We start from the raw sequence: 24,964 nt of genomic DNA, 5'->3' as shown, positions 1-24,964 counted from the left end.
TTTATTTTGTATGAATCAAATGTAAATTCATGTGCATTACTCTTAAGGTTGACACATATTCCTTGTTAAATGAACATTACATTTACTTACATCAAAAAAGAAACCAAATACAATTCTATTTTGTAATATGTTCTATTTATCAAAACCGATTTACTTGCGGTTTTATGAAATATATTTTATATATATATATATATATATATATATATATTTATTTATTTATTTATTTATATAGTTCCCATAAAATTGTTTTTGTTTGTGTTAGGGCCCTTTTGCCCTCTTTCCAGCATGCAGGCTAATATGATTGCATTTTTGACCTTATGTTGTTGATGATTTTGTTGTCAAATTTAGCATTATGTTGTCTTGTGATGTCTGGATGAGTTTACTCATTGTGGTTTAACCATGAATAGTTGAGGTCTACATGTTAGTTGGTGGGTGTTGTCTGTGGTGTAAGTGCACAATATGTAGCCTACCTACTTCTCATTGAAGAAACGCATAGGCTACTAATGAACATTTTGCATCTGCTGTAATTTTTACATTTTCTTAACATAACCAAACCAACTGCTAAAACACGCTAGTGATAAAGTCTCCTTAGCCTGAGGAAATATACAGCAAAAACGTCTCAAACAGACCCCCCAGATAGCATGTAGTAATCCGGCCCAAGCTCGGATGCCCCCCGATTGTGGCCCGCAGCTCGCTCTGGGACATGTATAGCCTATTTGTTACGGCTGTAAAGGACTGGGCCGATTCCTGTTGACCGTAACTGGCCCAACTCTGGCTATAGAGATCTGTGCCATTTCTGACAATGACTCTGCTTATGTTCACTCACAGATGGTTACATAGACAATAATTAACATAAAATTGTCTTAAAATTTACTTCGTTTCCTGGTAATATCTGATATGTTACACGTTTAATGTAGCGAATTTGTCAAAAACAACTGCGGTAAAACTCAATAAAAGTGGCATATAAGACAGAACGTTCTATAATATGTATAATATCAAATCTATTTTGTTTTACGAAACATAAGAATGGTAATATGTTATACTTTTATAAAAGGTATATCACAAAAACTGTTTAAAGAGTAGCTACATAGGACAGTTGACATGCTATAGGCTAATTGCGCGAGACCACATCACATTTTTGTAAAATAAATAATAAAAAATCACCATTAAAACAAGTGTCCAGGTATTTCACATAAATAGGAATGTTTAGTCACATTTTGCATTATAATATTATTTTGTGGAGCAAAATAGCTATAGGCTAGGTTACCTTGCTAGTAAAGCTTTGTAATGTACTACAAAACTGCTAAATGTATACTACATTTAGCCAGAAACGGCAAATGAACTGATATGGATCTATAAAGCAAACGATAAACGTAAAAATAAGAGTTTCATCATATCAGCAGGGTGTCTTTTAGTGGCATCCCATTTCAAATGGCCAGCAAGTATTTCAATGGGACAGTCAGTGTTGCTGTTGGATAACGCACGTCACATTTCTCCTCAACCTCCGCGCGCTGCATGCTTGCTCACTTTCAGTTTGCGCTTTGCAACTTCGCGAGAGTCTCTGCTTATCCGCTGGCGTGATATGAACTACAGACCCAAGATAATAATGCCTTAATGTAAATAGTACTCGATGTTTGCTTAATTTCACTTAGGGAAATGAGAGCTTTGTTATATATCGCTGCGCGTGCTGTTTGGAGATACAGAGAACATCACCTCTATCACTGTCAGTCTGAGTGAGTGACCTACGGACATACTATCATGTAAGTGTCATCATTTAGATTTTTCTTTGAGTTATGTTAAGTCTTAGGATGAATGGTTGTCATATATCTTGTTTTCTTTCATTAGGAAAGAATTAAATACTTTTAAAATCAGTGCTCCTAACCTACTGTTGAACAATTTTACAACACAATTGTACTTTTGCTATATTGCCACGTCTTAAAGTGCCTTTCAGATCTAATATTATGTAATTTAGGCGTATGATGGAGCTTATAAATAGGTTAGGCTGATAATGCATAGACATGATAAAAGTTATTGGGGTAATTCTACGAGGTGCCTTTTCCATTTCGTAAAGGTTATTTTTTTAATATATGATGGGGAAATAGCTATGAAACGTAGTAACACAGTTGATGGCGTCAGTGTTGACAGTTTTACAGTTCATTTAGTCATTAAAAGCTGTGAGGTGAGGTTATGACAGTCTAAAATGAAAATTTAATGCTGATACTTCAACAAATTTCCAGGTTTTGGTAAGCAAATGTTTACTGTACTGACTTTTTAAGATTGTACCTCATCGATATATGTGCTAAAACAGATATGGAAACTAAAGACTGCAACAGGCCACAAAGAAATCTTCATTTAATGTATTTTTGTTTACATTTTAAGAAAAGTGCCTAAAATAACACACTTTAAAAATCTGTGTCAGCTTTTCATTGTTGAAGTCATTATTTAGCCTACATATGTATTCATGATATGGACTCATTTACATTGGCTACTTGGAACACACTACTTATGGAAGCTGCTTTTCAAATGTTTTCCATCCATGAGCCATAAATTTAACCTTTTTAATAATGGGTCACTGTAAATGACAACAGTCGTCCTGTTTGTAATAGCTTATGTATAAATGCATTTAGTTTGATGCTTGAGTGTGCTTTCAACTGAATTCCTTTGTCGAACACATGTGGGTTATAGTGTGTGCAACGGCACACTACGTTTCTCACGATTTAATGAGCAATTTAACAAGCTATAAAAGGCCTTTGACAGTGTTTACAGCAAGTCAGTTATATTGTGTACAATGCAATATAATTTCATTTACATTTGTGATGGGAAAGCATCAGTTAAACAGTTATTGCATATCCATTTTTGGCAGCAAATGATCAAAATATATGAAAACGACACCACGGCAGTTGCGTTTCATATTTCATTTCAGCTCTGTAGCTGTAATATGTAATACAATAGGAATTCAATACAGTGGCTCTGCATCTAAACCCGGCACTTGAGATATGTGTATTGTTCTCTCCTCTTTGCTGTAATTTGTGGCTGACTTTGTTTCTCGCAGCATCTCGTTCTCTCCAGCATGTGGCTGATCTTTTAGAGGCAAAGGGCAGTGTGGCACGTGAAACGGTTTTCTGGAATGTCTTGGCCAATATGGTGTCTCCCTCTTGGTTTAGTTAGGAAACAAACACAACATTTAATCAGTCCTTTTAAGCAAACAGTAATTGCGCTCTTGGGGATGCGAGATAAGAACTAACATTAAAAGCATGACTAGAAGAGAAGAGTAATCTTCCCTTGAACCAATGAGGTGTCTGCTCCGGTGCCTCCCGCCTGAGCTAATGAGGGTGTTTTGCGAGGGTAATGTCTGGTTTGAGCACCAGATTGTGTGAGGAAAGCTATAACCCAGTGGGATGGTGGCCCCACAAGTGGCTGTTTTCAAACTTACTAATGAACTCATAGCATTTAAGTGTATAATTAAATATGTGGAGTAATTTGTAGTTTGAAACATCTACAGTAGTGGCAGATTTTATTGCGCCAACAGTTCACAGCAAAGGTTGAGGTTAATGACTGCTGAAACTATAAGGTTTTTTGTGGTCAGAATTTTTCCCCTCACCTACCGTAAATGCAATGCATTTTCATGGGAAAAGCACAGACCTCTAGCGCTGATGTAAAGTGCGCAGCATGCTAAGCGTATCAGCGAGTTCTATTGAGCGGTTTGATCTGTTTAGCAACCTGAAACTGGCTTCAGCAGAAACATGCCATATGTCAAGCTATATCATATTACAACATCAGACATATGCTTATCTTGCATGCCCATCTCACTTCTCAGAACCGGAGGCTCGATCTAGATCATGATTAACCATGCTGAATTTTTGAATGGCTGGATTAGTAGAATCCTGTGCAAACATTCCCACCATGTCAAGTGGGTTATGTAAAAAGTGAAAACGCTAACAGTCCACCAGGTCTCCGATGAAGCGCATTGTTGTTTGTCTCTCTCCACATTAGACGGTGTAACTCAACACGTTCTGTATTGGCTGTAATCTTCAGCCCCTTGTGGTCCTCTGGACAAAAGTAGAAGCTTTTAGTGAAGCTATTGGTGTAGTCACTTGTGGCAGTATTGACGTGTGAGAATAAAATACGAGGTTAGGTCATTGTCGATGGTTTGGATGGCTCAGAACAATGGTTTATACCATTCTTTTGGCATTTACACAATTATAGCTTTTATCTATCAAAATGTTTAAAAATACAGCAAGTGATTGATAAGATAAGCTTCTAAATCTGAACCGATCAGGCATAACATTCTGACCACTGACAGGTGAAGTGAATAACACTGATTATCTCTTCATCACGGCACCTGTTAGTGGGTGGGATATATAAGGCAGCAAGTGAACATTTTGTACACCCTTTCTTGGAAACGGTATTCCCTGGTGGCTGTGGTCTCTTTCAGCAGGATAATGCACCCTGCCTCAAAGCAAAAATGGCTCATGGTTTGAGGAGCACAACAAGAACTTTGAGGTGTTGACTTGGCCTCCAAATTCCCCAGATCTCAATTCAATCGAGCATCTGTGGGATGTGCTGAACAAACAAGTCCAATCCATGGAGGCTCCACCTCGCAACTTACAGGACTTAAAGGATCTGCTGCTAACATCTTGGTGTCAGATACCACAGCACACCTTCAGGGGTCTAGTGGAGTCCATGCCTCGACGGGTCAGGGCAGCAAAAGTTGGACCAACACAATATTAGGAAGGTGGTCATAATGTTATGCCTGATCGGTATGTATGTCTTGTTCACAATTTTGAAACATGAATGCTGTTGTCTGCATGTTCTTTGTTCGTGTAGTTAGGGCTCAGAAGTTGTTTGGACTGAGTTAATTATTGTCAAGTTAATGTTCATTATGAACATTAAGCAATGTTATCAACAAGGACTTTTGAAGGACCTATTATGTTTTTATTATCAGACTTTTATTAGAAGATAATGAATGAAGTGTGTCATTCAACCTACACGCTGCCTATTAATATAATGCAACATTCTTAAATTGTTTTTTTAAAGGGTTAGTTAACCCAAAAATTAATTACACACCCTCATATGGTTCCACTCCCGTAAGACCTTCGTTCATCTTCGGAACACAAATTAAGATATTTTTGATGAAATCCTGAGAGCTCCTCCATAGACAGCAATTTAATTACCACTTTCAAGGCCCAGAAAGCTAATAAAGATATTGTTTAAATGGTCCACGTGACTACAGTGGTTCAACCTTAATGTAGCGTGATGAAGTGATGAAGTTAATGAAGCAACAAGAATACTTTTTGTGTGCAAAAACAAAACAAAAATAACGACTTTATTCAACAATTTCTTCTCTGCTGTGTCATTCTCATACGCTGTTTACATTCAGTGCTTCCAGGCTGGATTTTGCTTACAAAATTTTGCCAATCAATGGTATACTGTTTTAAAAAAATGATGACCAAACCTTAAGGATGTTTTTTAAGAGGTTCTTTGAGGAATCCAAAATGGTTCTTCTATGGCTTCTATCACTTAGAGTGTAGGAAAGGAGAAAGCACACACACAAACAATTACCAGAAATGTACAAATGACCTTTTTGCTTGAGGACATAATGACAGTAAACATTCAATCATTTACAGTTTCATTTGAATACACTTTTGTGAGAATGTTGTGAGTCTTGAAGCACATTTTTCTTGAAGTTCTTCTCTTTTTTTGTTAGTGATTTTCAGCTCTTTACCCTATCCTGACCCTACTAAACTATTTGGCCACTTCAGTGTCACATAAACTAATCCTTCTCTGCTTTGAAGTTTTTCTCAGCATGACACTGCATCTAGTTTCCTTTTAAACATTGCGCTGGTTTTTTTGCTTAGCAGGTGCCAGCAATTTCCTCGTCTGTGCTACATTGCTGCCAAGTTACAGCCTGTCAACACAATCGCAGATGAAACAGAACAATAGCAGAAGTGGACCAGATGCACCAGATGAAATGTGGAGGTGTTTCCTCTGAGCTTTATCAAAAAACAGCATGAAGCCGGCCGAGTGAGCATGGCACAAATTTAGTGTTGAACTCTCTCTCCCCATTCTGCATGGTTTCTGTCTTCAAAAAACATATCGTCATGTTGATACCTCTTCTTAATTGCGATTCGGGGTAAAGGTGATTAGCATTTGTGACCGTGCCTAAAGCGGCCGACCAGTTTAAGCCAAATTAAACCTCACCAATAAAACTCTTGACTGGGGACTTGAGTGGAAAATGTGGCACTTTTATTGAAGTCATTAATTCGCCTTGCAGGATGCCTGCCCTGGTCTCTCTAGAGACACACGGCCGCCTCTCCACTGGAGCATAAAACACAGTTAGGAAAGGATTAAATACCTGCCCTGAATCAATACCAAGGGAGACAAGCAGTTCTTACTCTGCTCACCTGCCATGGTCAGCCTGCTATGTGTACGCTGTGTACTGATATAATGGACCGTTCCTTGTAAAGCACATTGCCCATCTCAGAAACTTTTATAAGAAAACAAATAAAAAGGCGGTGGTTACAAAGGAAGAATTTAAGTATCGCTTAACTTTTTAGTGAGTAGCGATTTGATTTGACAAAATCAGAATTTAATCCATTATTTGTTTAATTAATATGGATTTCATACATTCTCTCAAAAGTGTATTCTAATGAAGCCCATAACGTTTATTGTCATTATAACCTCAAGTACAGAGGTTCATTAGTGTGTTTTTTTAAAGGTTAAGAAGTTTCGTTTTGTGTATCTCTGACTGTTTGCATTTGCTTGTGTGTATGTGTGTGTCTGCATGAGAAATAGACATATCAGGAAGTCAGTTGAGTTTTTTTTTTTTCTTGCTTATGTCATTTATATCTTACACAACAAGTTATAGGCGTTTTTAAATAAGGAAATGAGATTATTCATCCGCAAAAAGAGATAATAACAATATCCAGATTCGAGGCTGTACTTTTATTTTCACTACTGTTAGGAAATCAAAAGGCATTTATAAAAGATTTATAATGTTACAGAAAAGAACTTTATATTCATCAAAGAATCCTTTCCCACAGAATTATTAAACAGTACAACTATTTTCAACATTGATAGTAATAAGAAATGTTTCTTGAGCAGCAAATCAGCATATTAGAATGATTTCTGAAGGATCATGTGACACGGAATACTGGAGTAATGATGCTGAAAATTCAGCTTTGCCATCACAGGAATAAGTAACTTTTTTTTTGTTTTTGCAGTATTATGTTTTTTATCAAATAAATGCAGGCTTGGCAAGCATAAGACTTCTTTCAAAAACATAAAAAAAAGGTACCGACCCCAAACTTTCGAACAGCACATACAATTGCCATTAAAAACCCCATACAAATTGTGTTATTTTTTAAAACTCTCTCTATATAGTATATAGTATATATTATATATATTGCTATATGACTGAATACAGAAATTGTTGTTTACTGAAAATCTCCCCCTATACAGCAGCACAAAAATTTGACTCTCATTTGCACATTTTCAAAATTGCTGCAGTAATGAAACGCATGAGAACTATTTATGTTTGAATACATGCAAACAGAAGTGACACTTGAGAGCTACGGGGGAAAGGAAGCTGAATTTTGGTCTGTTACTCACATAAAGGATATAAATCATATTGGCTTCAGAAGACATAAATAGCACATGAGTACTATAAACAACTTTTTTTGCTGTCCTTTTTGGAGCTTGACAGTTCCTGGGCATTGTGTGCTTTCCAGTTATGTTCCAGTAGCTCGCTTACAATGGATATAGTGAGCTGACATTCCAGAGGGTTTAAAAGTTGAAATGTTAAGCTCATATTGAATCATTTAGTAAAGCCCATGTTATATATATATATATATATATATATATATAAACCCGATTCCAAAAAAGTTGGGACACTGTACAAATTGTGAATAAAAACTGAATGCAATGATGTGGAAGTTTCAAATTTCAATATTTTATTCAGAATACAACATAGATGACATATCAAATGTTTAAACTAAGAAAATGTATAATTTTAAGGGAAAAATAAGTTGATTTTAAATTTCATGGCATCAACACATCTCAAAAAAGGTTGGGACAAGGCCATGTTTAACACTGTATGGCATCCCCTCTTCTTTTTATAACAGTCTGCAAACGTCTAGGGACTGGAGACAAGTTGCTCAAGTTTAGGAACAGGAATGTTGTCCCATTCTTGTCTAATACAGGCTTCTAGTTGCTCAACTGTCTTAGGTCTTCTTTGCCGCATCTTCCTCTTTATGATGCGCCAAATGTTTTCTATGGGTGAAAGATCTGGACTGCAGTCTTGCCATTTCAGTACCCGGATCCTTCTACGCAGCCATGATGTTGTAATTGATGCAGTATGTGGTCTGGCATTGTCATGTTGGAAAATGCAAGGTCTTCCCTGAAAGAGACGACGTCTGGATGGGAGCATATGTTGTTCTAGAACTTGGACATACCTTTCAGCATTGATGGTGCCTTTCCAGATGTGTAAGCTGCCCTTGCCACACGCACTCATGCAACCCCATACCATCAGAGATGCAGGCTTCTGAACTGAGCGCTGATAACAACTTGGGTTGTCCTTGTCTTCTTTAATCCGGATGACATGGCGTCCCAGTTTTCCAAAAAGAACTTCAAATTTTGATTGGTCTGACCACAGAAAAGTTTTCCACTTTGCCACAGTTCATTTTAAATGAGCCTTGGCCCAGAGAAAACGCCTGCACTTCTGGATCATGTTTATATATGGCTTCTTTTTTGACCTATAGAGTTTTAGCCGGTAACGGCGAATGGCACGGTGGATTGTGTTCACGACAATGTTTTCTGGAAGTATCCCTGAGCCCATGTTGTGATTTCCATTACAGTAGCATTCCTGTATGTGATGCAGTGCCGTCTAAGGGCCCGTAGATCACGGGCATCCAGTATGGTTTTTCTGGCTTTGACCCTTACGCACAGAGATTGTTCCAGATTCTCTAAATCTTTGGATGATATTATGCACTGTAGATGATGATAACTTCAGACTCTTTGCATTTTTCTCTGAGAAACTCCTTTCTGATATTGCTCCACTATTTTTTGCCACAGCATTGGGGGAATTGGTGATCCTCTGCCCATCTTGACTTCTGAGAGACACTGCCACTCTGAGAGGCTCTTTTTATACCCAATCATGTTGCCAATTGACCTAATAAGTTGCAAATTGGTACTCCAGCTGTTCCTTATTTGTACATTTAAATTTTCCGACCTCTTATTGCTACCTGTCCCAACTTTTTTGGAATGTGTAGCTCTCATGAAATCCAATATTTGGCATGACATTTCAAAATGTCTCACTTTCAACATTTGATATGTTATTTATATTCTATTGTGAATAAAATATAAGTTTATGAGATTTGTAAATTATTGCATTCCTTTTTCATTCACAATTTGTACAGTGTCCCAACTTTTTGGAATCGGGTTTGTGTGTATATATATATATATATATATATATATAATATACTGTTAAGTTGTCTTCATCATCCTTTTTGACATGGGACTACTTTTCATGGTGCATGAACTACTAGTTATGCAATACAAACAAAATGTGGGTGTAGTGTGTTGCATGTAAATGTTCCCTTACTGGAGTAGAAAAAAATTGGATGTAACTTTACACAGATAAGGACAATAAGTGATTCTATCACTTTCATGCCATCATCATGTATAATATTTAAGCATTGTGTTAATATTATTAATTGGCATTTTATTGTTTGCTGCCTGGCCTTGTGCTCACTGAACTCAGAGCTATTTAAGTCGATCAGCTTGATTTTTCTGTCTAGTTGTGCATCTGTGAACAACAAACATTGCTGAATTGAAAGGCGTTTTTAAACTGTGACATGGCAGCATCAGTGGGCACCGGCATGGTGCGGTGAATGATCTGGTTATGCCCTCAGGTAGACACCAGGTAGTTTGTGTCCTGCCTAGCTACCTGCTTATTCATCATGCTGAGCAGTTTGAGACCCAATTGAATTAGTTCCCTTTCAGTTGCCCAATGTTCTCGTGTTAAAAGCCTCTGCTGTTTGAACAGCCAGGTGCGTCCTGGCAGTAAAAAAAAGTTTAGTTGGGGCTTCTTGCACCACTATCATCATACTGAAGTCACCATGTCACACTTAAAGGAGCCAGGTTTCAAAGAAAATGACCATAATATTCATCACTGGTGATGACACCTTCATCAGCTCTTTTGTACTATTGGCTAATGCAGACCGCAAGACCAGAATGCTGTAAGTCTGTCTGTAATTACATTTATCTTTGAATGATTCTGTTTTTTCCACTAAACCGTCACGCTAGGACAGGAAAGACTGCTGCAGGGAGAACATGTCTGGATAACATCAGGAATATATTAATACGCTCTGTTCTAGACTAATCGCTAAATATAATTCTGACACATTGACCTGTTCTGCAATTGCTGATTTAAAAAAAAAAAAGTGTGTATGTGTTATTAAATAAGTATAAAAATGTACTGTTAGACCAGCACAGACAGTCCCTGTTCCTTTTTTATTCGTCCCATAACATGTATGACTGTCATGACCTTTGTGGATTTTATGACTAATATCTAAGGAAGTACATAGCAGGTGTTGAGTTCAGAATGATAGGCTTCGTTTTAAAAGCTTAAGTGGGAAAATATTAGTTGACAGTAAACTTATTCTGTGCTTTGTGTATATGATGTCTATAATAAATTACAAACAATATATTACATGTTTAATTTAAGTTGCTTTGTGACATGAATGTCAATTTATGACACGCCTTTATTATTGCACCTTTAAATAGAAGGGCAAGTATAATTATGCATATTTGAACAATTAATAATTGTCTGAAATAAATAATTAGATAATCTTAAAGCAACATTTCACTCAGAAATGGTAATTAATCACAAAGGTTATTATATGAATGTATAAGGTTAAGTGATCTTTTTAATCATCTTTATGCTTTCACTTATTGAAGGCATGGTTTTTCAATGTGACAAATAAATGTTTAATAATAAAAATATTCCATGTAGGTCTTAAAATCTAATTGCATAATAATTATAGAAAATAATAGTCATCAAACTGTATGTAAATTATGATAAATCATATACAAATATTTCAGTTTAGCAGTAGGGTTAGTGTAAGGGGTTAGAATATACAGTTTGTACAGTATAAAAACCATTACGTCTATGGAGAGTCCCCACAAGTGTGTGTGTGTGTGTGTGTCTATCACCAAGTAGACATTTTTCTTTCTTTGAAAGGTATCAGCATTAAAAAGGATGAAGAAATTGGTGGGATACCTGCAGGGAAAGGTGTCAAATCTCACCAGTCAACAATCTAGAAAAAGCAGTTAACCACAGGACTTGACCTCCCCTTTTTCTGTATTCTCCAGGGCTAGGCATGAACCTGATATGACAGCAGTGAATGCAGTAGTCTTAAAGGACAGGACAAATGTGCTTCTTCTCTGAATTTTATTTCAAATATGCTTCTGAAAAGAAGCATATTATTATATATAGTTGACCAAAATGGGTTTTTCTAATGGTTGACGCCAATATTAATATTTAGAGAGATGTAAATATACTGATGTATGTCTTACAGTCTTTTTTATTGGGAAAATTAGCACTTTTTTTACTCTACTTGCTCAAAATTCACTAAAAAAAGTGAAAACAGAAATGATTTATTTCCATAATGCTTATGGTGGATCTCACCTGCATTTGTTCATTTGCAGCTGCTGTTTTTCACATGTATGTTTTTCCCTCATTATGTGGGATGTAATAACTGTGGTGAAACAACCTGTTTGGTTTGTGTGTGTAAGCTTTGAGAGAAAACTAAAGGACTTTTAAGATTTAATAGGATGACTTTTCTTGGAAAGAAATGGTTTCTGAGAGCTGCTCTTGACGGAGCTCTTGCTTCTGGCGATTTCAGGAACAACTTTGAATCACTCAGCCTGTTGTAGAACTTTCCACTTTCGTGGAATACAGGTCATTTTCTGGCGTTTTTATTTGTACCACAACTGCACAAAACTTACTAAACAAGAATAATTGGAAATTATGAGAAATATATATTTAGATTTGCATCATTGTGTATCTATAAACTATAAAAGAGTACATCTGTTGTCACCTTTGATATGGGCTTCATATCTAGTAAGGTTTTATCTAGCTGTCCTTTTGTCCTTCCCGTGGACATTTTAATGAACCTCGTTTGACCCCGGTGTCTGTTGCGCGTCCAGGAGTTTTGCCAGGCCTGGCTGTTGTATCCTTGATCTGATCTCCCTCTAATGAGGGAATAAATGAATAATCAGTCGCTTCTATTTTAGATTAGGCCTCTTTTCTGAATGCCTCTCTCTCTCGCTCTGTCTTCCTCTTCCTCTCTCTCCCCATCTCTCTCCAGCTCTTTCATTAAGAAATAGCGGAAAGACACGTCTCTCAGCACCTCCTGATTGGAAAGCTGCCAGCTCTCCTCTTCAAATACTAACTGTATTTGTTATTGTGAGGGTGCTGTGATAACATTGGGGTCTTTCCCATCAGAGCAGTAAGGGGGAGATTCAAGGCAAGAAGGGTCTTGTTAAGGCCATTGTGTTTACACTCATTATTTAGCATGACCCTACAGGGTGAACCACAGGGACGACTGTCACAAAATATAAAGCTGTTAATGGCTCTGATACAATCTATCTGGCAGCATCCAAGACTAGTTTGTCACTCTTAGCTATGCTTGCGCACAGAAAAAATGCAAGTCGTTACATCATGTATGCAACAGTTTGTTTTAGAAGGTGTTTTCGCATGTTACTTTACAGAAGCCATCATTTCGTTCTTCAAACTGGAAAATAACAACATTTGTCATTTCATGACATAGCCAGTGCCTTGGGAGATCAGGTCATTCATGGGTCAAGTGTCCAAAGACTTCCTTTTCCTATTAATTTTCTCTGCACGTACCATGTCTGTCACACAAATAAAGTGTTTCGCACAACAAATCGAAAACTGTATCCACAGAAGCGGATAACAAAATTGACATTTGAGCCGTTGGGAATAAGGCTGATTTGATTAAGATAATTACCGTATTTAGAAGCACTTAAAATTGAACCTAATTAAACGGGCTTTCTCGGAACGTGATAACATTTTGCAAGAATTAATTATCATTTATTTGTATGTACGCAGGAAACCCATGTTGTCCTGCCTAGCTTCTATAATGGATTATTTTTGGAAATAGCAATAGTTGTTGACTGCTAAATGTTTCTAATGCAACACGCTCTACCCTTGGGCAGTATGTCCTAATAGATCAGAAACTTGTGTTTTTAAATAAGTTCTGAATGTTCTGTATCTTTGACATTATTGCTTAATCTTTGTCTGGGAAGGAAGCTTTTGGATTTGTCAATTGTATTTTGATTATATATATATAGAAATATTCCTTTTGTGAAATGCAAACATTTTTAGAACAACATGAGGGTGAGTTAATTATTACAGAAGTTTCATTTTTGGGTGAACTGCCCCTCTATTTCTGGTGAAAATATGATGCAAGTGTGTGTAGTCACTGATGCTGACAGTTGGCAAAAATAGCGTACACTCAGTGTGCCATAGTGGCACAAATCACATGTTGGACACATGTCCCAAAGTTTGAGTTAGAATGAAGGCAGTGGCTATTTGCATTAAGTGAAAATAGCAGTGTTTTCTTAACTATATGCTATTTAAACTAAGTAAAAATAACAATATTTTCTTTGCACTAAGTGTAAATAGTTGTTAGATGCAATTTATACTTAGTTCAAATAGTGGCAGATACTAGTAGTACATTATAAAACAGTATGCAATGATATCAACACATTGAGTATAAATGTTTATATTTAATAAAATCGGTAAATGGATGTCGTCTTAATGGGACAATGTAGCCTACCTATTATAAAACCTACACCTACCCCTAACTAACTGATAAACACTTTATTCCTACTATTAAATACCCGTTAGGCACTTTATTTCCACTTTTCAAATTCTTTCTTGATTTTCATTTAAAATCAATGCTATTCTGATCTGATGTGTGCTGGGAAAATGGAGAAGGATGAGTTCAGAAAAAGGATGATTCACACTCTCCACACCACTGCTCCTGTTACTAGCTCGGTTTCTTTTGTAATTGTTTCTGGCCCAACCAGACATTGGTGGGCGGAGTTAGTGTAAATAGCCTTTGTCAAGAAGGGGGGCTATTTGCATTTACTGTAAATAGACACATTGAATCAAGCACCTCCTTTCTCTGATCAGTTGCTGAAAAAAAAAAAAAAACTATTTTGTGCATTAATCATGCTTTATATATTTGAATCCATACAGCTTCCATTTCTTTTAAAGAAGTGTCATGTATCTGCTGGATTACGTATCTATCAAACAGAGTGGAGAATTTGTGAATTAAACTAACATCTTCTGATAGTTTTTGTCTTTGGGAGGCACCCCTCAACATAGACCCACCCTTACAGCCATAAACACAAGAGATCTTTAAAGGTGCCCTAGAATCAAAAATTGAATTTTGTGACGAGCAGGGCGGGCGAGAGCCGTGAGGGAACGGCGCGAGGCCGGTGACGCGAGTGATAATGAGCGTCACCTGCGAGGCGTGCCGGCCTCGAGTCTCTCACGGAGGAGCTCCGGAGGCATAAAAGGAGGAGCGACATCAGTGAAGGACGAGAGAGGACCAGGCCTGGACTTTATTTTATGTTTTATTATGTTTGTGTGGCCGGCAGACGTCCGCGAGGGTCTGCCGGCATTACTTTCGTTTTGTTCTTTGTTTATTTTGAATTAAAGTTTTGTTGAATGTTCGCCGGTTCCCGCCTCCTTCTTCCCATATCTACTAACCGTGTTACATTGGTGCCGAAACCCGGGAGGAAGGAGGGACATGCTGTCGGAGAGCCCTCGCTGCTGAGGGGGATCGCGGTGCTGCGGAGTTCGGGCAGCGCGGAAGTGAAGACCGCGAAAGGCTGCCCGAGGCGGTGGTGCTGGAGCCTTGTGAAAGGTGGGACGGAGACCCGGATGCCGTGCTCCTGGGACGAGGTGGGGTGGCTGCCGTCCTGGACCTGGAGGGAGCGGAGGAGTCGCCGCCGTCTGCCGTGGGCCGGAGCCTGCTGCCGTCCGCCATGAAGGGGAGGAGCAGGGGACGGGGGACTCGCTGCCGGCTGCCCTCAGTCGGAGGAGCCATCGCCGGCCGCCAGGAGGCGGTCGAGGATCGGGCCGTCCACCGAGCGTCCAGTGCCACCGCATGGCACCGCGAAGAAGAGCCTCTTGGCAGGCTGAGGACCGAGCGGCAGTGTGTCTGGGAGCCGGACCCAGCATTTTTTTTTTCTTTCTTTTTCCTCTCTCCCTCTCTCTCGTCCTGTCGCTCCCCTTGCTTCCGTCTCCTTTCTCTCGTCTCGTCTGTCCTTACCCCCAGGTGCTGCGGCCGCCGAGACAGGCCCCGGGGGGGAGTAAAGCGCAGTCTCGGAGGTACCCCCCGGCCTGCGAGGGGCGTTGGGGGTATGTGACGAGCAGGGCGGGCGAGAGCCGTGAGGGAACGGCGCGAGGCCGGTGACGCGAGTGATAATGAGCGTCACCTGCGAGGCGTGCCGGCCTCGAGTCTCTCACGGAGGAGCTCCGGAGGCATAAAAGGAGGAGCGACATCAGTGAAGGACGAGAGAGGACCAGGCCTGGACTTTATTTTATGTTTTATTATGTTTGTGTGGCCGGCAGACGTCCGCGAGGGTCTGCCGGCATTACTTTCGTTTTGTTCTTTGTTTATTTTGAATTAAAGTTTTGTTGAATGTTCGCCGGTTCCCGCCTCCTTCTTCCCATATCTACTAACCGTGTTACAAATTTATATTGGCATAGTTAAATAACAAGAGTTCAGTACATGGAAATGACATACAGTGAGTTTCAAACCCCATTGCTTCCTCCTTCTTATATAAATCTCATTTGTTTAAAAGACCTCCGAAAAACAGGCAGATCTCAACATAACACCGACTGTTACGTAACAGTCTGGATCATTAATATGTATGACCCCAATATTTGCATATATGTTAGCCCATGTTCAAGGCATTACACAAGGAAAGACAGTATTAACGTCTGGATATGTGCACAGACAAGGTAAGTCAGCAAGAACAATAGCGAAAAATGGCAGATGGAGCAATAATAACTGACATGATCCATGATATCATGATATTTTTAGTGATATTTGTAAATTGTCTTTCTAAATGTTTCATTAGCATGTTGCTAATGTACTGTTAAATGTGGTTAAAGTTACCATCGTTTCTTACTGTATTCACGGAGACAAGAGAGCCGTCGTTATTTTCATTTTTAAACACTTGCAGTCTGTATAATTCATAAACACAACTTCATTCTTTATAAATCTCTCCAACAGTGTAGCATTAGCCGTTAGCCACAGAGCACAGCCTCAAACTCATACAGAATCAAACGTAAACATCAAAATAAATACTTTACTCACATAATTCGAAGCATGCATACAGCATGCATGACGAACATCTTGTAAAGATCCATTTGAGGGTTATATTAGCTGTGTGAAATTTGTAAATGCACTGTAATATAGTCGGGCAGGGAGCACGCCATTTAACGTGGCGGCGCTGCCAAAATCAGTGTATAGTTAATGATGCCCCAAAATAGGCAGTTAAAAAAAATAATTAAAAAAAATCTATGGGGTATTTTGAGCTGAAACTTCAGAGACACATTCAGGGGACACCTTAGACTATATTACATCTTGTGAAAAAGCATTCTTGGCCACCTTTAAAAAAGTGAGACTTAATCACTCTGGTGGTATAACACAGTGCAACAGGTTTCAGGTTATGATAATATTTTGAGTACATTTTAAGTAAATTAGAGAAAGCCAATGATGCAACCATGTTATTTAACACTTTCTACTATTTTCTACTTTAAACTATTTTTGGTCATTAACAGAGATTCACAGAAATGTTTGAGCCCTGCATTTCACTTCAAACACATTAGGAACAGATGTCTTTACTGATAGGTATACCGGAGGCTCATTTAAACAGCACTGATTGGCCATTATGCAATGGTAGTAAACTGAGATGGAATACTGTAATCAACACTTTTCTCAATTACGTAATTGTGGTAGCTGTAATCACAGCCTAGATTGTATCCAGTTAGTTGTGCAGCTCTAACTTTGCTGTTATTTCTGTTATGCAGGTTTTTCCAGACATTATTCCAGTTCTATTGAGCAGCCCTCTTCTGAGATATGTGTTTTCAATGACTCCATGACATTTTCTTGTCTCATTAGAGACTATGGAGACTCATTTTTTACTCTAGAGCATCAATATTGAGACGTTTCACTGTATCACTGACCACTACTGTTGTGCAGGTGTCCCTGATTATTCATTGCCTCATTTGGGAGATTTATGGGAGATTGGGTCTGACGTCTCGGTGCTTCATATAGAGGGAAAATAGAGAAGCAGGTTTGATTCTGCGCTTTATGTTCCCACAGTGATCATGGACAAAGGCCAGATGTATTTGTTTACACTGTTTTAAAAGATATTTTGTGTAATGCAAACTTTGATATTATCAAGAATTGTAAATGCACACAAACTGCATATTTTATCGGAGAGATCTTTTTTTACATCATCCCAGCCAGTTCTGTCCCCCCTCGCTTTTTATCTCCCAACCTGAATGAAAATGAAGTCGGGTTGACAACTTTCCAGTGGTTTACATTCCATCATCTTTAAATCTTACTTACCCTGTAGTGATTTCAGTTTTTCTCTATTAAAGGATACATTGTTATCTGCCACTGTGAGGTATTGATATTGGAGCAGAATGACAGATTGGATTAGGTCAGTGATTTTTAAGCCCCTGTTGGCGTATCCGTCACCGTTTCTGGCCCCAGGCAGGGCAGCAGACCTCTGCTGTTATCTCATATTTCCTACTGATTGAAAAGCATCAGGCTCATAAGCAATATCTTAAGACTGGTGACACACTAGGGAAGCGCTCTGCTACCTGATCTGTTGTTTCACTGTTTTTGACTGGATGCTGTGATGGTGGGTGACAGGCATGATAAGGTGTTTTTTAACACATCACAAGTTTTGAAATCAATCTCAAACCTTTCAGAGTCAGAAATTGTGATAAAAATAAAGTGCAGGTCATTTTTAACACTGGGTTTAGAGTAAAGTTGTGTTTATTTCCTAAAACAGTGCAAAATTGTGTGTGTGTTAATTGATTTGTCTTGCATCTTATGTAAAACATTAGTCCATTTTGATTTTGGCATTGCAACATTGACAAATATACTAATCTTATCACAACAGCAGTATGATTCTATACAAACTAAATCCTTTTAAGGTGAACCAGGTCATTGGTATCAGTAACGCTCCAAGGCAGCTATTTTCAGTTAAGAAAATGCATCTACTTAAATGGGAAAATATGGAAATCTATGTCTTTGGGGAAAAAAATAATTAACATATAAGGAACAATTGAAATAAATGTTTTTTTTCTGCTTTATATCACTAAAATGGTGCAATGGTACCTTCCTAAAGGGTTAATTCACCCAAAAATGAAACTTCTGTCATCATTTCCTCACCCTCATGTTGTTCCAAACCTGTATGACTTCCTTTCTTCTGCAGAACATAAAAGAAAATGGTTTAACTATCCTTAAAGAGGTTTAAATCATGTTGAAACATCCATTTTAAAAGTATTAAATTAATTAATAGCCTAAGTATTATAGTACTTTTAAATTTTTAATATGTATAAAATAATTTAATATTAATAATTTAATATCGCAATTATTAATATTTTAAAAGCACAGAAATATTGTACTGTTAATCTGTGAAAAAATATAAATTTTTTATTGTGTTGGGGTAATGCATTACAAGTAATGTGAGTTACATATTCAGATTTCAGATTGCTTTTTTAAAATAACTTAGTAACGCATTACTTTTAAATTTACAACTGAGTTACTTTTTTAAATAAGTAACGCAAGTTACTTTATTTTCCCATTTATTGACTGACAGCTCTTATGTTGATAGATATCATAAGTGCAGAGGTGTTTTGTGCGCTGTGTAAACATGATGGTTATTGTAGTTCTAGAGTAAATGTGAACATGAATTTACTCATCTCATTTGCACAAAAACAGATTCAGTGTTCCTGAAAGTGAAATGCAAAATCTGAATATTACACAAACATGCAGTAATTAAATGTTAAACTACACAAAATATACTTGATGTATTTAATCTCACTTTATTAACCAATGTCTTTGCTGCTGACATTCGATGATCAAATTCAACCATACTAATAAGCAAAAATCACTTTAGTTAAACATCACATTTGTGTTTAATTTTTAGTTTTTTTTTATTAATGAAGTAAGAGTATTGAATTTTCTTCTCTTGCTTCCTATTCTTCTGAAATCCAGAATGGCAGCACAGTTGAAAGGTTTTTTTGAGCGGCACCCTTTACTGTACAGGCCTGAATTTGTATTTTCCTTCAGCCTGAGGCTTATTCATTTCACTTTTGGTGTGAAAGGGCCTTTATATTTGCCAAAAATAGATCTTTTTTCTTTTGTTAATAAAAAACAAGCAATCCCAGCCCAGATGAGAAAAAGTAATAATGCAATTAGTTACTTCTTTAGGGAGTATTGCACAATATTGTAACGCATTACTTTTAAAAGTAACTTTCCCCAACACTGATCATGAGGAATCTTTTATAAACCTCTGAGTTCAAGTTTTCATCATGGCTCAGTCTGTACATTAAAAATGTGTCATTTCCAAGGAAAATGTGGAGTCTCAGTTATTCTGAGGAAATGATTTTAGTTCAGAATAACCTGATCTGTTTTATGGTTTAGGAATGTTGCCCGTTATCCCTAGAGCCTGAATCACATTGAGTCATTTCTTCACATTGTTTAGCAATTTCCTTTGAAACTGAACACTGACTCGCTTGGGAGTTATAAAATTAGTTACATTTACTTTAAGAGTAAAGACCTAAAACTACACAAGATGCATTTTGTGGAATATTCAATTAATTTACTTGTATGTAATATTGTGCAGTCTTTTTTGTTATATGGATGCTAAGAGATGCACATGCATTGCTACCCAGTTAGTTTGCACACTAGCATCTCTCATTTATCTCATATGCACAGCCAAAGTTTCTTTGTGAATCTATAAACAATCGGAAGCAAACAGCAAGCTTGGTTTAACTCCAGGCACTGTAGCTGTTCCACATCACTATGGTTTAACAACAACACCATTTACAAAAAGGCTGCTTGTTATCCATGTTGAGTGACAAATGATGGAAGTGAATGTGGAAAGTGCTTGTATTATTAAAAAAATAATAATTTTATTATATATATATATATATATATATATATATATTATATATATATATATATATAATAAAATTATTATTCTTTTAATAATACAAGCACTTTCCACATTCACTTCCATCATTTGTCATATATATATATATAATTAAACGATAATAATAAATGATAATAAATGTAAAATTTATACATTTTAAAAGAGAAATTGTAAATTATTAAATTGTAAAATTATTAAATACATATAGATTATTACTTTAAAATCTTTAAGTGTTTAATTTATATATATTTTGTGTTGGTCTAGCAGAAAAAAAACCTTATTGTTGAGGCTCTTTTGTCAGGGATACTGTATAAATCTGAAAGGTTTTGTAAAAGTGGCTTGCATATGCAAGGTCACCTGTCAAGCCATAATGTTCTGCTCTGTTTAATTTATATCATATTTCCTCATGCTGACAGGTACTTATAATCTGCTTGATCTAGGGAGAGAAAATACCTCCTACATACCATACCAAGACCTGCACAAATGGCTGTTCAGAAAGAAACTTCCTGATAGTGATTCTGTACCAGCAGATACAAACCTTGGAAAACAAGATGGAGCTTTGCAATAAATGTTAATTCAGTTGAACTCCAAACAAACATATGCTAATGAGAGGGTGACCAAGGTTAGAGGTGGGAATAGGAAAACACACGCTCATTGTATCACAGAGCAAATATAATCTAACAAATACGCCGCGCCCTGGAAGGACATTTCTCAACAACAACAAAGATCACAAACAGTGCAGCAAATCATAAATAATGAAGCATGTGACTTCTGAACCTCACATAATTGCTCTTTTTCGTCTTTTGCAGATGGATGTTGTTGGACGGACCAAAGAAGATCAATCATTGTGCGTCCTTCATAGATAAAGTTGACCATTTCATACTGCTGAAAAAACCCTGACCCTACATGAGACCCCTCCAAGGTGATCAGTTCACAAGGATTAATGGCATGTTCTTTTGTGGTCATGTCTTTGACCTCTGAGCCCTCCGAGAGGTTGAAACACTAGCCATGAAATGTGGTAGAGACATGTGACACATCAGGCCCACCATGCTAGACCAGAGTGGGCTACAGTGTTACTGTCACTATACAATACATGAAAGCAAAACGGAAACCTTCTGACTTTCTAATCTTATTTTTAAACATGGCTTGAGTTTGGACCGTAGAAAGCTCAGCCAATTTGAATGATTATATAAGGCTCTGAGGAAGCGAAAAGACCATGTGTAACATCTCAACCTCGTGCAATGTTGACTCGAACATAGACCAGTTCTTCCAGCCGGCGCTGTATATTATCGTCATCGTCCTTGGCTTCCCCACCAACTGCATGGCCCTGTGGGCCGCGTACATGCAGGTCAGACAGAAGAACGAGCTGGGGATCTACTTGATGAACCTCTCGGTGGCTGACCTCTTGTATATAGCCACTTTGCCACTTTGGATCGACTATTTTGTTCACCACGACAACTGGATCCACGGTCAAGTGTCCTGTAAGCTTTTCGGTTTCATCTTCTACACCAACATCTACGTCAGCATCGCCTTCCTCTGCTGCATATCTGTGGATCGTTACTTGGCGGTGGCTCATCCCTTGAAATTCGCCAAAGTCCGCAGGGTCAAAACAGCCTTACTGGTCAGCGCCGTTGTATGGATAACCGAAATAGTGGCTAACTCTGCGCCTCTCTTCCATGACGAACTTTTCAAGGACCGCTTCAACCACACCTTCTGCTTCGAGAAGTATCCCATGCAGGACTGGGTGGCCGGGATGAACCTTTACCGCACTTTCCTCGGCTTCTTGGCGCCTTGGGGTGCGATGCTGGCCGCGTACAGAGGCATCCTGAGAGCCGTGCACGGTAACGTCTCCACCGAGCGACAGGAGAAGGCTAAAATTAAGAGGCTGGCCCTCAGTTTGATCCTCATCGTCCTCCTCTGCTTCGCTCCCTACCACGTCCTCTTGTTGTGGCGCAGCGTGCTCTTCCTCAGCAATCCCTGCGACTGTGGCGCCGAGGAGAACTTGTTTGGTGCTTATCACGTGACTCTGGCGCTCACCAGCCTCAATTGCGTGGCGGACCCAATCCTCTACTGCTTCGTCAACGAAGGGGCCCGTCATGACGTGGGCCGGGCCCTGGCCACCCTCTTGGGTCTCTTCCAGCGGGGCCAAAGCCCAGAGGCGCTTATGGGGGCATCCATCACCGTAGAGACGCCTCTGGCCATGAAGAAGCCTGATTTCTACAGTGATGTCAAAACTAATGCCTATAAAACTGACATTGAAGCACTCAAAGACGAGTGCCTTCAAATGACCATTCTCAGTGTTAAAAATGAAGTTAAATGTCAATTGTAAATGTAAATTTCAATAGCAAAATATTAAATCAAGTGCAATTTCAAAGCCCAAAGAATACTTCAGTTTTGACATGAACGCGTAGCGTATGTGTACAGCTGGACGTCTTTCAACGTGTACTGCATTTGATGATGTACAAACACACTGGAAAGTGTCTCTGCTATTTCTCTCCAGAAGTTATGACTGATAAAAATGTCTTTTAATAAATTGTTTATTGCATGTATCCCTTAAACGCCTCACACAAGCTCTTGTCAATGTGGTCGTGTATTGTTGTCGTCTCCAGTAAATTGTTGTTGTCTCATCTGTTTCTTTTCCCACTGTGAAACAAAGGGGCCGGGGCAGAATTCAAGATGTATGTTCGAGATCACATGTCTGTGCGTATACACACATACTGTGCCGATGATTAAATTTACGTCACACACACTGTACACATACCCTAGTGTATGTGTAAAAACCGAAGTATACTTTTGGCTTAACCAACAGGTTCTGTGGAGTATAAAAGAAGGTACTTTGTATGTCTCTGTATTTTGTTTTGTTTTTTTGTCCATACAATAAAACTAAATCGGGTCCAACGGTGATGTTTTGGACCCCAGTTACTTTCATTACAAAAACAAACCATACAAAAACAAAATTTCATAAACAAAAACAATTGGCACATTATCTTCTTTTGTGTTTCACACTAAAGAAAAGTGAAACAACATTTGAAACTTAAGTGTAAATACTTTTTGGGCTGCTGTACATGAAGGTGCAATTTCTCAAGATAGCTACACCAACACCTATGTGTACCTCAAGTTTTACCCAGAAACACTGTCTATGATGAGGATTACTTGAAGTCAGCGAAGTGTTGATGTCAGAATCCCTTCTCCTCTTGAATGTTTTATATATGCCTGCCATTTCTGTCTGTTCTTATAGAGTTTGCAGGAAATATACTCTACTATCCCTATTTTGATGTTATTTGTCATTTTAAGTCCAATAATGTTACAGTCAACACAAATACCGGCAGGGCTATTTAATGTGACATGTCTTAATACGCTGTATAAAGTCTTAAGATTCTTTAACAAACTCTGTCTGGAGGGGCATGTTTCTCAGCCATCTCTTGTTTGGAATACTTTATGTACGGTGGCCCACAGATACACAAAATGGAAACAGTTTCCAAACAATGGGCTTTGCTGTTGTTTACATTTTTTCTTCATTAGGTCTCCAGGTGCCCTGTTTCAGCCTACCAAACTGTAAGTCCTGAATGTCAGCAGTGAGAAAGTGCAATGTAATGGATTTGCTGTTATGCCAAAATAAAACACGTCAGTCGTTCTTCTGTTGTGTAGTGCTAAGCTCATTTCTTTAAATAGCTCTGGTAAATTCTTTCTTTGGCAACAGATGTTGTAAATGGAAATAAGAGTTATATGTAAATAAATAAGTGAAAGTTATATCCCAGCTAACAAAAATATGTTTTGAAAGAACATTTTGCTAATGTTCCCATTAAGTTATGAAAACAATGTTCTCCGAACATTCAAAACATCCAGTTTTTAAAAAATGTTTTAAAAACATTGTTTTCTTGGTAATACGTTAAAGGATTAATTCACTTTGAAATAAAAATTACCCCAAGATTTACTCACCCTCAAGCCATCCAAAGTGTATATAACTTTCTTTTTTCTGAAGAACAAAATCAGAGATATATTAATAAATATCCTGATGCATCCAAGCTTTATAATGGCAGTAAGCATTACCAAAGGAGTATGAGCTGAAGAAAGTGCCTCCATCCATAAACATCCGGGGGGATGTTCTGAGGCGAAACGATTCATTTGAGTAAAAAAAAAAAAAAAAAAAAATCATATTTAACAAGTTATGAAGTAAAATATCTAGCTTCCGCCAGACCGCCTTCCGTATTCAAGTTACGAAGAAAGTGTAAACTGGCGTCGCATTCATAAGTTGAATACGGAAGGCGAAGGACGTAGCGTAAGCTTTTTGAACTGCACTCAAAAAAATGAATTGTTGGATTTACTTAAAAAATAAGTGTCAAGTTGTTCCACGCAACAATATTGAGTAATTTGTACAAAAAACTATTTAGTTGAATGAACAAAAGAAATTCAAGTAAAGCTGACAAAATCTTTGAGTAAATACAAATCATTTGAATGTCATTGTTACATAATATTTATATGTGCAGTTTACTTAATAATGTTATGTTGATTACATAAGGTGAACACATTTTTTCATTAATCATCAGACTGTCATTTAAATAAAAAGGATACAACATATGGGAATGCAGCCCCTCACCCAAAAATGCACTCAAAAAATAACTAATTGAACAAACTCAATTGAATTGAGAGCAGGAATTTCATCCTATAAACATGCGTA

The 24,964-nt window shown here is 37.9% G+C and overlaps 1 protein-coding gene across 1 annotated transcript; it reads left to right on the top strand.

The window, feature by feature from the left end:
- Positions 1-1,514: 1,514 nt before the first annotated feature.
- gpr4 (G protein-coupled receptor 4) lies at positions 1,515-23,902 on the top strand. The gene is made up of 2 exons (XM_067365462.1): positions 1,515-1,760; positions 21,096-23,902. Exon 2 carries the CDS (start codon positions 21,503-21,505, stop codon positions 22,613-22,615), a length of 1,113 nt encoding a protein of 370 aa, XP_067221563.1. The 5' UTR covers positions 1,515-1,760; positions 21,096-21,502; the 3' UTR covers positions 22,616-23,902.
- The last annotated feature ends 1,062 nt before the right edge of the window (positions 23,903-24,964 follow it).

This window comes from Chanodichthys erythropterus, chromosome 17 (assembly GCF_024489055.1).
Source record: "Chanodichthys erythropterus isolate Z2021 chromosome 17, ASM2448905v1, whole genome shotgun sequence".
Classification (NCBI taxonomy): Eukaryota; Metazoa; Chordata; class Actinopteri; order Cypriniformes; family Xenocyprididae; genus Chanodichthys; species Chanodichthys erythropterus.
The sequence above is the reverse complement of the archived record's forward strand: the minus strand, read 5'-3'. Positions and strand labels throughout refer to the sequence as shown.

Excerpts from the sequence above, each read along its gene's own strand:
- gpr4 (XM_067365462.1), top strand. The coding sequence starts at position 21,503 with ATGTGTAACATCTCAACCTCGTGCAATGTTGACTCGAACATAGACCAG.